Source organism: Nansenia antarctica, assembly GCF_963989245.1.
Source record: "Nansenia antarctica genome assembly, contig: SCAFFOLD_132, whole genome shotgun sequence".
Lineage (NCBI taxonomy): Eukaryota > Metazoa > Chordata > Actinopteri > Argentiniformes > Microstomatidae > Nansenia > Nansenia antarctica.
The window spans coordinates 236,190-249,082 of NW_027662736.1; the positions used below are offsets into that span (position 1 = coordinate 236,190).

At 41.7% G+C, this 12,893-nt stretch overlaps 1 protein-coding gene across 1 annotated transcript; it reads left to right on the top strand.

Annotated features, from left to right (window-relative positions):
- Window positions 1–941: 941 nt before the first annotated feature.
- On the top strand, window positions 942–4,662 carry LOC308175491 (kelch repeat and BTB domain-containing protein 11-like; the record flags this gene model as incomplete). The annotated part of the gene is made up of 6 exons (XM_080551152.1): window positions 942–977; window positions 1,236–1,424; window positions 1,549–1,733; window positions 3,756–4,107; window positions 4,271–4,473; window positions 4,629–4,662. 6 exons carry the CDS (start codon window positions 942–944, stop codon window positions 4,660–4,662), a joined length of 999 nt encoding a protein of 332 aa, XP_080407278.1.
- Between the last annotated feature and the right edge of the window lie 8,231 nt (window positions 4,663–12,893).

Genomic DNA, 12,893 nt, shown 5'->3' on the forward strand with positions numbered 1-12,893 from the left:
TGTAGATGATGTTGGAGGACTGGATCGCGAAGGTGTCTGAAATGGCCATAGAAGTGTGGCTATGAGGGTTAGAGATGAACTTCCTGGACCTAAAGTGGGTGGTGTGGGGGGGGGGGGGCTGCTTCTAAGGGAGTCCTGGAAAATTGGGAATTTATAAGGAGATCTTTGAGATTTTTATTGCGTCGAAATGCTGAAATTATTCTATAGGGTTGAAGAGGGGGATAGGGCTGTTGGGTACCAGTGAAATGACGTCTTAAGGTAAAGTGCAGGTTCCTGGTGCTGTGGGGAAAGGTGCTGACTGTAGGGATGATGTCTTTGGAGTGTGACTGTGAATGAGGGTTGGGACTGGAAGCAGGGTTAGCATTGGGGATAGGAAGAGGGTTGGAAGTAGTGTTGGGGCTAGGGTTAGGGTTAAGGTTGGGGCCCGGGTCAAGGATAGGGCCGGGGTTGGGGCTAGGGTTGGGGTTAGGCTTAAGGTTGGTGGCAGGGTCAGGGCTAGGGTTAGGGTTAGGGCCCAGGCCTGGGTTGCACCAATTTGGCGTAAGTCATTACTAAGTGTAGGCATTTAGTAGTTACTAAACCCCTAGTAGTTACTAGCTAGCTAGTTTCAAACTAGTTGTTTACTAATTTCGGTTGCACCACGCCAATCATTTGTCAATCTTAGCTAGTAAATACTTAGTAATGCGCAAGTTGTTACTAAAAAGACATTGTCACATAAAACGTAGAAGAAGAACATTATAGCCAATCAGCGAGCAAAGCAAAACCCTCCGTTTTTTTTTTTTTTCCTTGGGGAAAAAACTTTATTTGTGTTGCTATTGCACACATTCATTCATTCACATTCAAACTAGACACTACAGTCAGATAACAATCCTCTTAAACAAGGCAGTGAGTAGCTTAAATTGTTTAACTTAAAAACACGTTTTGTTTTCGGAACCAGGACCATGGTCACAGTCCAGACCAGCACTCATGACTTCCATGTAAATATTGTTTTTACAATATCAGACCAACACTCATGACCTCCATGTAAATTACATTTTTATAATATTCCAATACAAAGATATCTCATCAATTCAACATCATGACCTGCATTAATCTAACACTTAATTTAGCAATCAATCACTTACATTGTTGCAACAATACTTTCCAAAACAGATCAAATATAATCAATAATTATATTTGCATTGGAATACTGCCTACCCTCCCTGCCTTCTTCCTGCCTATGTGATGTGTGTCAGGTTGACCTGGGGAGGCTGTCAGCCTGCAGTGAGTACTTCAGAGCCCTGTCCCAGTCCAGCATGAGGGAGACCACTGAGAGCCTGATCCTTCTGGATCATATCCCCTCCGCCGTCTTCCACAGTCTTCTGGAGTTCATCTTCAGGAGTCGTTTCAGTGTTCCTCAGGAGGAGTTGGGAGTGCACATCCAGGTGGGCAGATCTCAAGTGGGACGCTGCGATTCCCCCGTAACTTCAATGACCATATCCTCCCCATGCATGGCTCTTGTTTGAACCAGTGGTTTTAACCTGACCAGACTGTCTCTCACCTCTACAGGTGGGCAGCTACCTGCTGGCTGAAGCCTTCCTCTCACGGTGCCTGTCAGCCCTGGCATGTGTGCTAACCCCAGACACCTGCCTGTCCTACCTGGGCCTGGCCCGGGACATCTGCTGTGCTGAGCTGCAGGAGACAGTGTTCTTCTACCTGAGCAGACATCTGCTGGAGCTGCCCCACCTCACCAGGTGTGTGAGGTGCACGGCTGTTCACTATGATACAGACCAAGGACGTGCCGTCCATATAAGCAGAGTAAGCAGTGCTTACCCAACGAAAAAATAAAAAAGGACCGTGAAAATATTAAAATAAAAGTGCATGTAACCGTTTGTTTGTTTTCATTAAAAGAGTCGTATTTTAGGTCCCAGGGCAGCAGGAGTCATTCATTTTGACGTTGCATTTTTAGCGCCACCTGCAAGAGTAAGCACTTCCTACTCTGCTTGCATTGCATATAAGCACTTCTCTCTCTGCTTTCCCTCGCGTACATTCGAATGCGTGAAAATGTCTTTTTTATTTTTTTCCGATGCCTCAGCCCGCTGTTTAATGTGGCCAGGGTAAGCATGCTTACAGCCAATCAGTAGTTCTTTCATTCCGATAAGAGCTACTGATTGGCTCTTATCACTTTCAAGTTCACTTAACATTTCACCTCTCGCCCGGCAGAATAGCTTATGCTAGCTAGCTCAAACGATCTAAATAATAATAATCAATAAGGATAACTTGCTTGATTTTGTGAATATGGACATTACTGTCAGCGACCTAAAGGGATTTCGTAGACTGGACTGGACTGGAAAAACAGAACTACTGGCTAAATGCCGCCCGAAGCCAGCGCTTACCTAGGGGCTACAGCAAGCCTGGTATGAGCGGTTTATATGATTTATATGATTCGCGAGGCTGGTGGCGATCTGTGCTTGTTTATATGGTTTGAGTACTGCTGTGCTGCTGGTTAATCAATCGCTGAGATAGGCCTAATGTCGCTGTCCGTGCCAGTGGTTCTGGACCAAAAGTGTTTGAGAGAGATAGAGAGGGAGGGTTTGTGATGTGATGTCAAGTGCCTGTGTGACAAAGTGTGAAAAGAAAGTGTGTTGTGAGTTTACTATGGAGGATGGAAAAGAAAGTGTGTCTGTGTTGTGCATGTGTGCGTTTGCGATGTTGAAACTGGACTTGTAGATTTCAGCAGGCTGGCTACTTGAAAAGATCTTGGTTCAAAAAAGATTGAACAATGAGCACCCCTGATATAGTCGAAACTGGCAACTGTTTTTTTTGTTTTTGGTAATCTGATCACAAAGTGACACTACAGTTTATTAGCGGGTTCTAGGGCATCAAAATTGCATTTCCTTGAAACTGCGTTCACTGATAGCGTGTATGTGTAATTATGTGTATTCCTATATCTTATGCTTACCCAATCTAAAAGCTCACGGCACGTGCCTGATACAGACCCCAGACATTCATCATGTGTTTTGATTTGATGGCCATAAATTCCAGGTGTCCAAAGTAGCAAAAAAAAACGAAGTGGAAGTGATGAATGAAGTTATGATTCATTGATTAAGGTAAAGGTTAACATTAGGGTAAAGCCTGGTACACACATAAAGATAATCTGTATTTCCCAGATTTCCCCCCTTCAGACCAAGGACACAAAACACCCAATTATCGGATGGCTCTAAAGATTATCCTACAAGAGTACATTTCTCCCGACAATCTGCTCGGAAAATGGTCGGGCCGATAATCGTAAATATTAAACGTGTTCAATACTTACGATCAAAAGTCCTCTTGTGTGTGGGCGAAATTGACAACTCCTGAGTCCGATTGTGACGTGGAATGGAATGTAGCCAATCAAGAAGCGAGCTGACTGACGCGTCTTCTTCTTTTCGTTCTTCTGCACTTTATTTGCCCTGCCGCACATGGCTGCCTCCTACAGGTCAGTCAGGGTACTACTACCCTGATCACGCCAGATTTCTGGCTTGGGGGACGAGACTCTAGACTGTCGTAGGACAGATCTTTATGTGTGTGGTGTGCTGTATTGGGAATTTCAGAGCACACCACACACAATACGATCAAGACTGTTCAATCCATTATTTTTTGTGTGGGGTCTCTCTCAGATAAAAAACCTGTTACGATTTAGAAAATCTATGTGTGTATCAGGCTTCAGTCATCTGTGATGGAAACCACACATGTGGATGTTGTAGCCTGTAGAATGACAAGTTGTTGTGCCTCAGGTGTGTTGATGCCAGGGAGAGGGCGGAGCTAGTTCACCTGAGGTCACAGGGTGACCCACGGCTGTGCAGCCTCAGGAAGGAGAATCTGACCACCTGGAATGACCAGGAAACAGAAGCTGCCCGTCACCTCTTCAGCCTACAGGGGTCAGAGGTCAATGGAGAGTGGTGTCCAGTCACAGAGCTCCCCTTCACAGCTGATAAGTGGTGTTTCACCACAGTGGTCCTACATAACTACCTCTACCATATAGGGGGCTACAGGCAACAGGTGAAGAGGGGCTGGGAGTTTAAAATGGCTTCATTTAGGTATAACCCCTTCACCCATACCTGGGTCTCTACAGCTCCTCTGATCAAGGTGAGTTTAAGGTGCTGTATGATCTTCATGGAGTTAGAAAGATTTTTGTTGCACATCAAATAGACAAAACACAGTTTGTTACAAAGAGAGTGTGTATATGGTATATTGGTGTATATGGTATATTGTTGAATGCAACAATAGCCACCATCTCTGTCCTTCACAGCACAGGAGGCATTTTAGTGCTGTGGCGTGTGATGGCTGTATCTATGCTGTGGGAGGCTGGTACCTGTACTCTCTGGTGTCACCTAACTCCAATACAGCCATCTACACTGCAGTGGAACGCTACGACCTCTGGGAGGACACATGGATATATCACCTACAAAATCCTCCTCCTCACCTCCAAATCCCTCTACGCCTGTGCCCCCCGTACCTCACTAACCTTCTCTGTCAACACACCCCTTCCCGGAACCTGCGGTCCCTAGCCATGGACCTACTCTCCACCCCCCGCACCAACCTACGGACCTTCGGGGGCAGAGCTTTCAGTGTGGCAGCTCCCACCCTCTGGAACTCTCTCCCCACAGCGATCCGAAATGCCCCTACCTTGGACACCTTTAATTGATTGATTGATTGATTGATTGAAAACCTTTATTTAACCTTTATTTATATATATAATGCTGTATATATATATATATAATGATGATAATGATGTGGTATATTCAGGTATGTGTTTAATGATGATGATGATGTGGTATATTCAGGTATCAACATGTTTAATCCTCACAGTCCAAACTGCAACGAGGAACAGAAAGAGGATAGAAGGTTACGAGCAGAATTCCATTGTAATAAGAACATGTAAAGATGTGATGAGGCACTAGCATCTACTGTAAATGAGATTTGTCTCAACTCTCTCCTTACATGTCTCAAATCTCTCCTTACATGTCTCAACTCTCTCCTTACATGTCTGTACATGGCTACAGGGCTGAAAAATATTACAAATAAATAAAATAAATGATAAAGGAATAAATTGCATTCAGGAAATCGATAAATGTTTATTTGTTTTAATGCCACTGCCACAAACAGCTTTTTTTCCATTCCTGATCCAATTTCCCAGCTTGTGTTGACATAGTTTGTTTAAACTACTGGTTCTGGTCTGACAGAGAACATGATAAGCATCCAAACTCTCGGCATAGACAGACTCAACAGTTTCAACAATTGGTTAATTAAAAGTGCTAAAGTGGAAAAAAGAAAGAGAGGTAAGTAGAAGCATAGGGTTACATAAACAAGCCTAGATGCTCTCATGAGGCGAGGATGCTGGGATACGATGTTGTGTAGATATCAGAGATAAAAAGCTGCTCTACTCTTGAGTCATACGCATATATTTTGTTGTTAAAAAACAAAACAAAATAAGCCATTTAATTGAATTCCTTCATTCCTACAGTTTGTCATGCAATCGTATGCGAAAAAACCATAAAAACACCCTCATTGTAGTGTAATGAGGTAGAATGACACTAAACAATCCTAAAGACAACAGGCCTTACAGAGTTGGGGTCCCATTCGATCAAACCATCAATTTACTTGGATATGCTTATTGTCATATTTTGGAAACTCGTTTACTGGGTTTTTAATGTATAGGTCTCTCTGTCTCTGTTCCATCCTACATACTGTGTATAGTTATTAACAATTCTCTGCCATGCTGTACTGTCCATGCACCAACAAGAGCACAACATACATATACAAAAGGTAAAACAACATGAAATGGACCCTGAAGTCAAAAGTGTAGGAGATGAATCCATCAAATAAAATGAAATGAAAACGAAAGCGAAAAACTATATTATTAATAACTAAATTAGAAACCACATGAATAAAGATGAGCCTGACATCAGTTTTAAACAATAAGGAACCAGTAGATAACCAGTAACAAACATACAGTAAGAATTCAACTTCACGTTTCACATAACGTGGGAAATAAGTCTGTTACATTGTCAATAAAATCTATAAGAAGTCTATCAATAAAGTCTATAAGAAGTCTATTGATAAAGTCTATAGTAGTCTGTCAATAAAATCTATAAGAAGTCTATCAATAAAGTCTATAAGAAGTCTATTGATAAAGTCTATAGTGGTCTATCAATAAAATCTATAAGAAGTCTATCACTAAAGTCTATAAGAAGTCTATTGATAAAGTCTATAGTAGTCTGTCAATAAAATCTATAAGAAGTCTATCAATAAAGTCTATAAGAAGTCTATTGATAAAGTCTATAGTAGTCTGTAAATCTTTACCTTGTCTTTTGACTGTTTTCCCCTGCTTTTATATTCATTCTATGCTTGTATATGTTTTTATATTCACTTTATGTTCTTATTCCTGTTGTAAAGCACTTTGAGCTGCATTTCTTGTATGAAAGGTGCTATATAAATAAAGCTTTACTTACTTACTTACTTACTTACATTGGACAAGCAGTTGTACTAGGTCTGCAGTTCTGCATCAGACCCATAACAGAAGTACATGACAGTTACGCGTCACCGTTGCTGGGCTCAGGCAGGGCAGTATTGGATGCTACTAGTCATGGGCAAGATAACAGATCCATCTTGCTTGGTCGAGTAAACATTTGTGAAAAGCCTTCCCTGACTTTTAGGGAAGAGTGCTTTTCCCCCAGAAGACACTGCTCTAACTCCTGACCGTTTGGTTCGGCAGTAGCATGTCCAGGTTGATTACATCTACAACCATCTCATCAGCTCTCTTCATACCCGATTTATGTATTGTTAGCAAATAACCAAATAAAAAGGTTAACAAATTAAGAATGATCAGCACTTATAAAAATGCTACAATACATTTCCTTGGATTCTGGAGATGGAAGTTAGGAGACCAGCTTCTTTTGCTTGAAGTACGCATCAAACCAACACTGGGCGTAGTCCTGAGGGATTAAGGAGATTAAAAGGAACAGGTTTTAACATTGAGGCAGATGTGTTCTAGAAGTACATGACATCATGCTCTTAATCAAGGTCACAGAAGCACTCTGCTACACCCCACAAACATGACATATCTCTCAAACATGACATCTCTATCTCAAACATGACATCTCTATCTCAAACATGACACCTATCTCAAACATGACATCTCTATCTCAAACATGACACCTCTATCTCAAACATGACATCTCCATCTCAAACATGACATCTCTATCTCAAACATGACATCTCTATCTCAAACATGACACCTCTATCTCAAACATGACATCTCCATCTCAAACATGACATCTCTCTCAAACATGACATCTCTATCTCTAACATGACATCTCTATCTCAAACATGACATCTCTATCTCAAACATGACACCTCTATCTCAAACATGACATCTCTATCTCAAACATGACATCTCTATCTCAAACATGACATCTCTATCTCAAACATGACACCTCTATCTCAAACATGACATCTCTCTCTCAAACATGACATCTCTATCTCAAACATGACACCTCTATCTCAAACATGACATCTCTATCTCAAACATGACACCTCTATCTCAAACATGACATCTCTATCTCAAACATGACACCTCTATCTCAAACATGACATCTCTATCTCAAACATGACACCTCTATTTCAAACATGACACCTCTATTTCAAACATGACATCTCTATCTCAAACATGACATCTCTATCTCAAACATGACACCTCTCTCAAACATGACACCTCTATCTCAAACATGACATCTCTATCTCAAACATGACATCTCTATCTCTTGCACACAGTAGATATCCTTGCATATCTGGATCTTGAATCCATAATATGAAATTGAATTTAATTAAAAGATCTGAGCTTCTCTCCCCTGCTCTGTGTGTCTGCTGCTGTCTGCTGTGTGTGTGTGTGTGTGTGTGTGTGTGTGTGTGTGTGTGTGTGTGTGTGTGTGTCGTTAAAATGGTTTATCCCGGCTGCTCTAAGACTGTTTAACAGCAATTAAAGAAGTAGTCTGGGTCAAGGCTCCTGAACCAGCAGACTGCTACACATGTAGCCACATCTGTATTTATTTATTTATTTTAATCATCATCATCACTTTTTAGTATTTTAATATCATAGCTATAGCCATCACTTTGCCCATTTGTATCATGATCTTACTGTTTGTATACTATACATGGCTGGCCCAGTATTGTTGTCTGTCCTTTATGGTGTGTTGTCATGTGTTGTTTTTAGAGAGTGGCGTGGCAAACTGAATTTCCCCTCGGGGATAAATAGAGTATAATTGAATTGAATTGAGTGTGTATGAGACAGAGTCCTGCACTTTTTAAACAAATCTGTATTTAACCGCTTAGAAATGTTGACTCCACTTTGGCACTCTCATTTATGGAATGACCAATTAACATGATGTTAATTTGCGTCCCTAAGCAAGATCTGAGCTTAAGCCATTGGTGTTTTGTTTATGGAAAGGTTTTTTTGTGTGTTTTTTTTCTGGTCGCACGCCTCACTCAGAAAATTAAATCTGTTACACAATGAATCACCTTTGCATGGCCTTAACCATATTAATAATCATTTACCATCTTTAAAAAAATATATGTGTATGTGTGAGTGAGTGAGTGAGTGAGTGAGTGAGCGAGTGAGTGCGAGAGAGGTGTCATTTTTCATTCAGGGTGTTGTTAATTAAAACAATTAATCAAGTTTGCATGGACTTAGGAAAGCATACATACAGCACATCAAGGATATACAGCGTTATACAAGGTTGATACAGTAATGTCAAAATATTGAGAGCACTCAATGAGACATTGAGAATATTTAGATTCTGGGATATCTTATGTTCCAGCCTATTGTCTATTGTGATCTGACACAGAAGGCATGAACGTGCTACATTGTGCTACATTGTTGGATTCACTGCCAGTCCAACCTGCTGGGCCTCTACTCACACACTACTCTTCTGTTCTCTACAAGTGATGTCTGTTACTTACCATGTAGCCAAACTCAATCTTGGATAACCTGGCCTGAATGATGGACCACAAAGCCCAGAGGAAGTGGGACGCCAACGCATACCTACAAAACAAACACAGAATCAACAAAACAGCACATGTGTAACTGTAAGCACATGTGTAACTGTAAGCACATGTGTAACTGTAAGCACATGTGATTGTGATTAATTGAAAGAGTTCTTAGACCATTTGTACTTTCACTGACCCCAAATGCTATTGTATGTTATGTCATAATAAGATATCTAATGCCATTGTATGTTATGTCATAATAAGATATCTAATGCCATTGTATGTTATGTCATAATAAGATATCTAATGCCATTGTATGTTATGTCATAATAAGATATCTAATGCTATTGTATGTTATGTCATAATAAGATATCTAATGCTATTGTATGTTATGTCATAATAAGATATCTAATGCTATTGTATGTTATGTCATAATAAGATATCTAATGCTATCTTTCTTATTTAGGCGTATTGTGCCTCACTATCATTTTGCAACATGTGTTTGTTTACTGTCATTGAGATAACCTGTATAGATCAATGAAAATATGCTCGCAAAATACCTGTACATATCTCATACCTGTACATACCTGTACATATCTCATACCTGTACATATCTCATACCTGTACATACCTGTACATATCGCATACCTGTTGGCTTCCACCAGCATGTCGTCCTCTATGCGTGCCTGGTCCTGGGGCGTGGTCTCAGCGTGGCCTCCTGTCTCCAGCAGGTAGTTACGGATTAAATGCAGCTGAACACAGAGGTGAGGAGAGATTTAACCAAACAACACAAAAAACACTTCATTTAGACAACAATTCCCCACCCCCTTGTACCAATATGGCAGTAACTAACTGTGCAATTGTATTACAGTAGTCGATTAGGTTATTCAAATGCATGCACATGCACAACCTTCCCACTAAGTGGCATGATATGGTGATGAAACATTCCACCACTGAAGGACACCATGGAGACTATCTGTAGTAACCCTGCAGTTGGTAAAAGAGTTCGCTAGAGCCACACACCAGATATCATTGAACAAGGAAATAATCTACCAGAGCGTGTTAGTTTAGATCACCATCATCTGATTGTGATAACAGTGAGTTCGTGAAATCATTACAAAGTCATACTTTGTCATGAACAATCATGATTTAGAGCACTATGCAACAGAGAATCACCAATATGTACTAATAACATTACATTTTACCTTCAAACTTTACAGCAGTGTTGCAAACCATTGCATCACACCCCTACCACAATAGAAGGTTGAGAGACATTAACAGACACGACATGCAAAAGAGTAAAGCTCTCGTACCACACGTTTTACTGGAGACAAGGGAGTGTGACAATAGGGAAAAGGAGTAGGGAGGCCAGTGAGTAGGAGGAGGTGTGAGAGTATCATCTCTGTCTGTCTGTGGGTCTGGTTGGGGTTTCACACACCTGCTGCTCTCTGCTGGGGAAGTTCTCTGGTGTGGCCTTGTAGAAGGGCCACTGGTTGTAGGTGTAGTCATACATCCACTCCACAAAGTGGTTCCCAAAGTCAAAGCCCCTAGAGAAACACACAGACCAGAGGCAGGGTTAGACCAGGGTTAGACCAGGGTTAGACCAGGGTTAGAGCAGGGTTAGAGCAGGGTTAGACCAGAGGCAGGGTTAGACCAGAGGTAGAGTTAGACCAGGGTTAGGCATTACCAGTAGCATACGGTGTACCAGCTTACAAAGGTAGAATTACTGCCACACCCCAGACCATTATCTTACCAGTACACTCGCCAAGTGCAGAAGCAATTTTACTCCATTAATAAAAGGGTATATTAATATATATATATATATATACTGTATATATTCAATGCTGTTGTCTTGGTGTAACTGGACACAACTGCCCCATTTAAGAAAATAAAAGGACATAACAACTTGTGTGTTTAAAGGTGCAGCTCTGGCAACAACATGTGCAGCGTGGCAACCTTGAGATGTTCCCACTCACAGAGAAACCGCATGATGGCAACACTGTTGCAATGTGCGAGGTGATTGGCACACATTTGAAAATTCTTGAGGAGAAGTTGTCATTTTATTTCTATTCAGCCTTCACATAATGCCTTGACTGGGTTAGGGACCCATACAGCTCAGCATCCGTTGCTGGAAAGGACATGACTTTTTCCCGTTTTCAACCACATATCTGTGTGAGCTGAGCTTCTCAAGCTTGACTGCGATAAAAACTAAAAACAGAGAGAGACTGAGAGCTGTTGAGGAAGAGCTTCGTGTGTGTCTTTCTACCATTACTGCCAGGATATCCATTTTGTGTTCATCGAAACAGCCCCAGGTTTCACACTAAGTGAGTATAAATACATTTAAAAACTATGGGCCGGTTTCACAGACAAGGCTTAAGCCTAGTCAGAATCAGAATCAGAATCAGAATCAGAATCAGAATCAGAAGACTTTTATTGCCATGACATGTAAACATGTTAGGAATTTGGTTTGGAACAATGGAGCACGGTTTACAGCAGGACAGGTGCAAGACAGGACAAGACAGTGCAAACCAACATCAAAGTGCAAGAGTCATAATTAATATAAATATAAAGTGCAGAGATCAAGTGTTCAAGTGTTCATATCCAGACAGTCCAAAGCTCTCTGGGTGGCGGTGGAGGGAGGGTAGATAGATAGGGGTCAGGTCAGGGGGGGGGGGGGGGCAGCGGCATTTAGGAGCCGGATGGCTGTGGAGAAAAAGCTGTTTGTATGTCGGGCCTTCACAGTTTTTAGGGACCGCACCCTCCTGCCTGAGGGGAGCGGGGCGAAGAGACCGTGTCCTGGGTGTGCGGGGTCAGCCATGATCTTCCTGGCCCTCCCCAAAGCCCTACTTTTAAACAGGGCCTCAAGGGGGGGCAAAGGGCAGCCAATCACCCAGTCCTGGACTAAATCACACTTTCAATGTAAAATCTCCATTGAAGATGCTTTTTAGTCCAGGATTAGGCTTAAGCCTTGTCTGTGAAACTGGCCCTATATGTATTATATGTACTGTGTTAGAGTGTCATTTTGTGTCATTTTGGTTGGTGGCGTGCCCCAGGATTTTGTAAATGTAAAAAATGTGCCGCGGCTCAAAAAAGGTTGAAAATCACTGGCCTAGAGGTTAGAGAGGCAGGCTAGCAATTGCTAGCTGGTTCGATCCCAGCCTCAGGAGGGAGCTGCTGGTGACTGGAGGGTTGCTGGCATTATATCTAAGGCGGCTACCACTGCTGTTGCAAGGCACCTAACCCTAACCCTAACTCTAATCGCTACAGGGGCACTGACTATGGCTGACCCTGTGCCTAGAGCAAAAAAATACCACATTCCAACAATTGATTGACAAGTTGATTGCATGGCAAATAAAACACTATTTTATTATTATTATTATTATTATTATTATTATTATTTAAAACACAGCCCAACACAAATTAGCCCAATCAATCAGTCATGTTTTGTTTAGAGCAAACCCAGGTTTATCAAGGTAACAGCGGCAATAAAAAATTAACCTTGAATGTTCAGATACAAAATGGGCAAGCTACAAACTCACAGCCTTCAGCTTGGCCTTATACAGGGTCGTTACACTGTCCCATCCATTCAGGAGAGCGTGCCCTCACTATATCTTAAGTCCCTTATGTGGACATGCCTCTCCAATGGCACACATGGTGACCATCACCACTTCTAATACCAGTGTAGAGACCGGCAGGGTAGAGGATCTTGCCTTAAGCGTGGATCGAACTGCCCGTGCTAGCTACTGCCCATGCTCGCTACTGCCCCAAGAGGGTTAAGAGAGTTCATTCACATGGAGGAGATGCTCACATGTGTTACACAGGGTTGTGACAGTATTGAAACCTAACTTTGACATAATTACACAAATAGTGATGGGACTAAATGATAC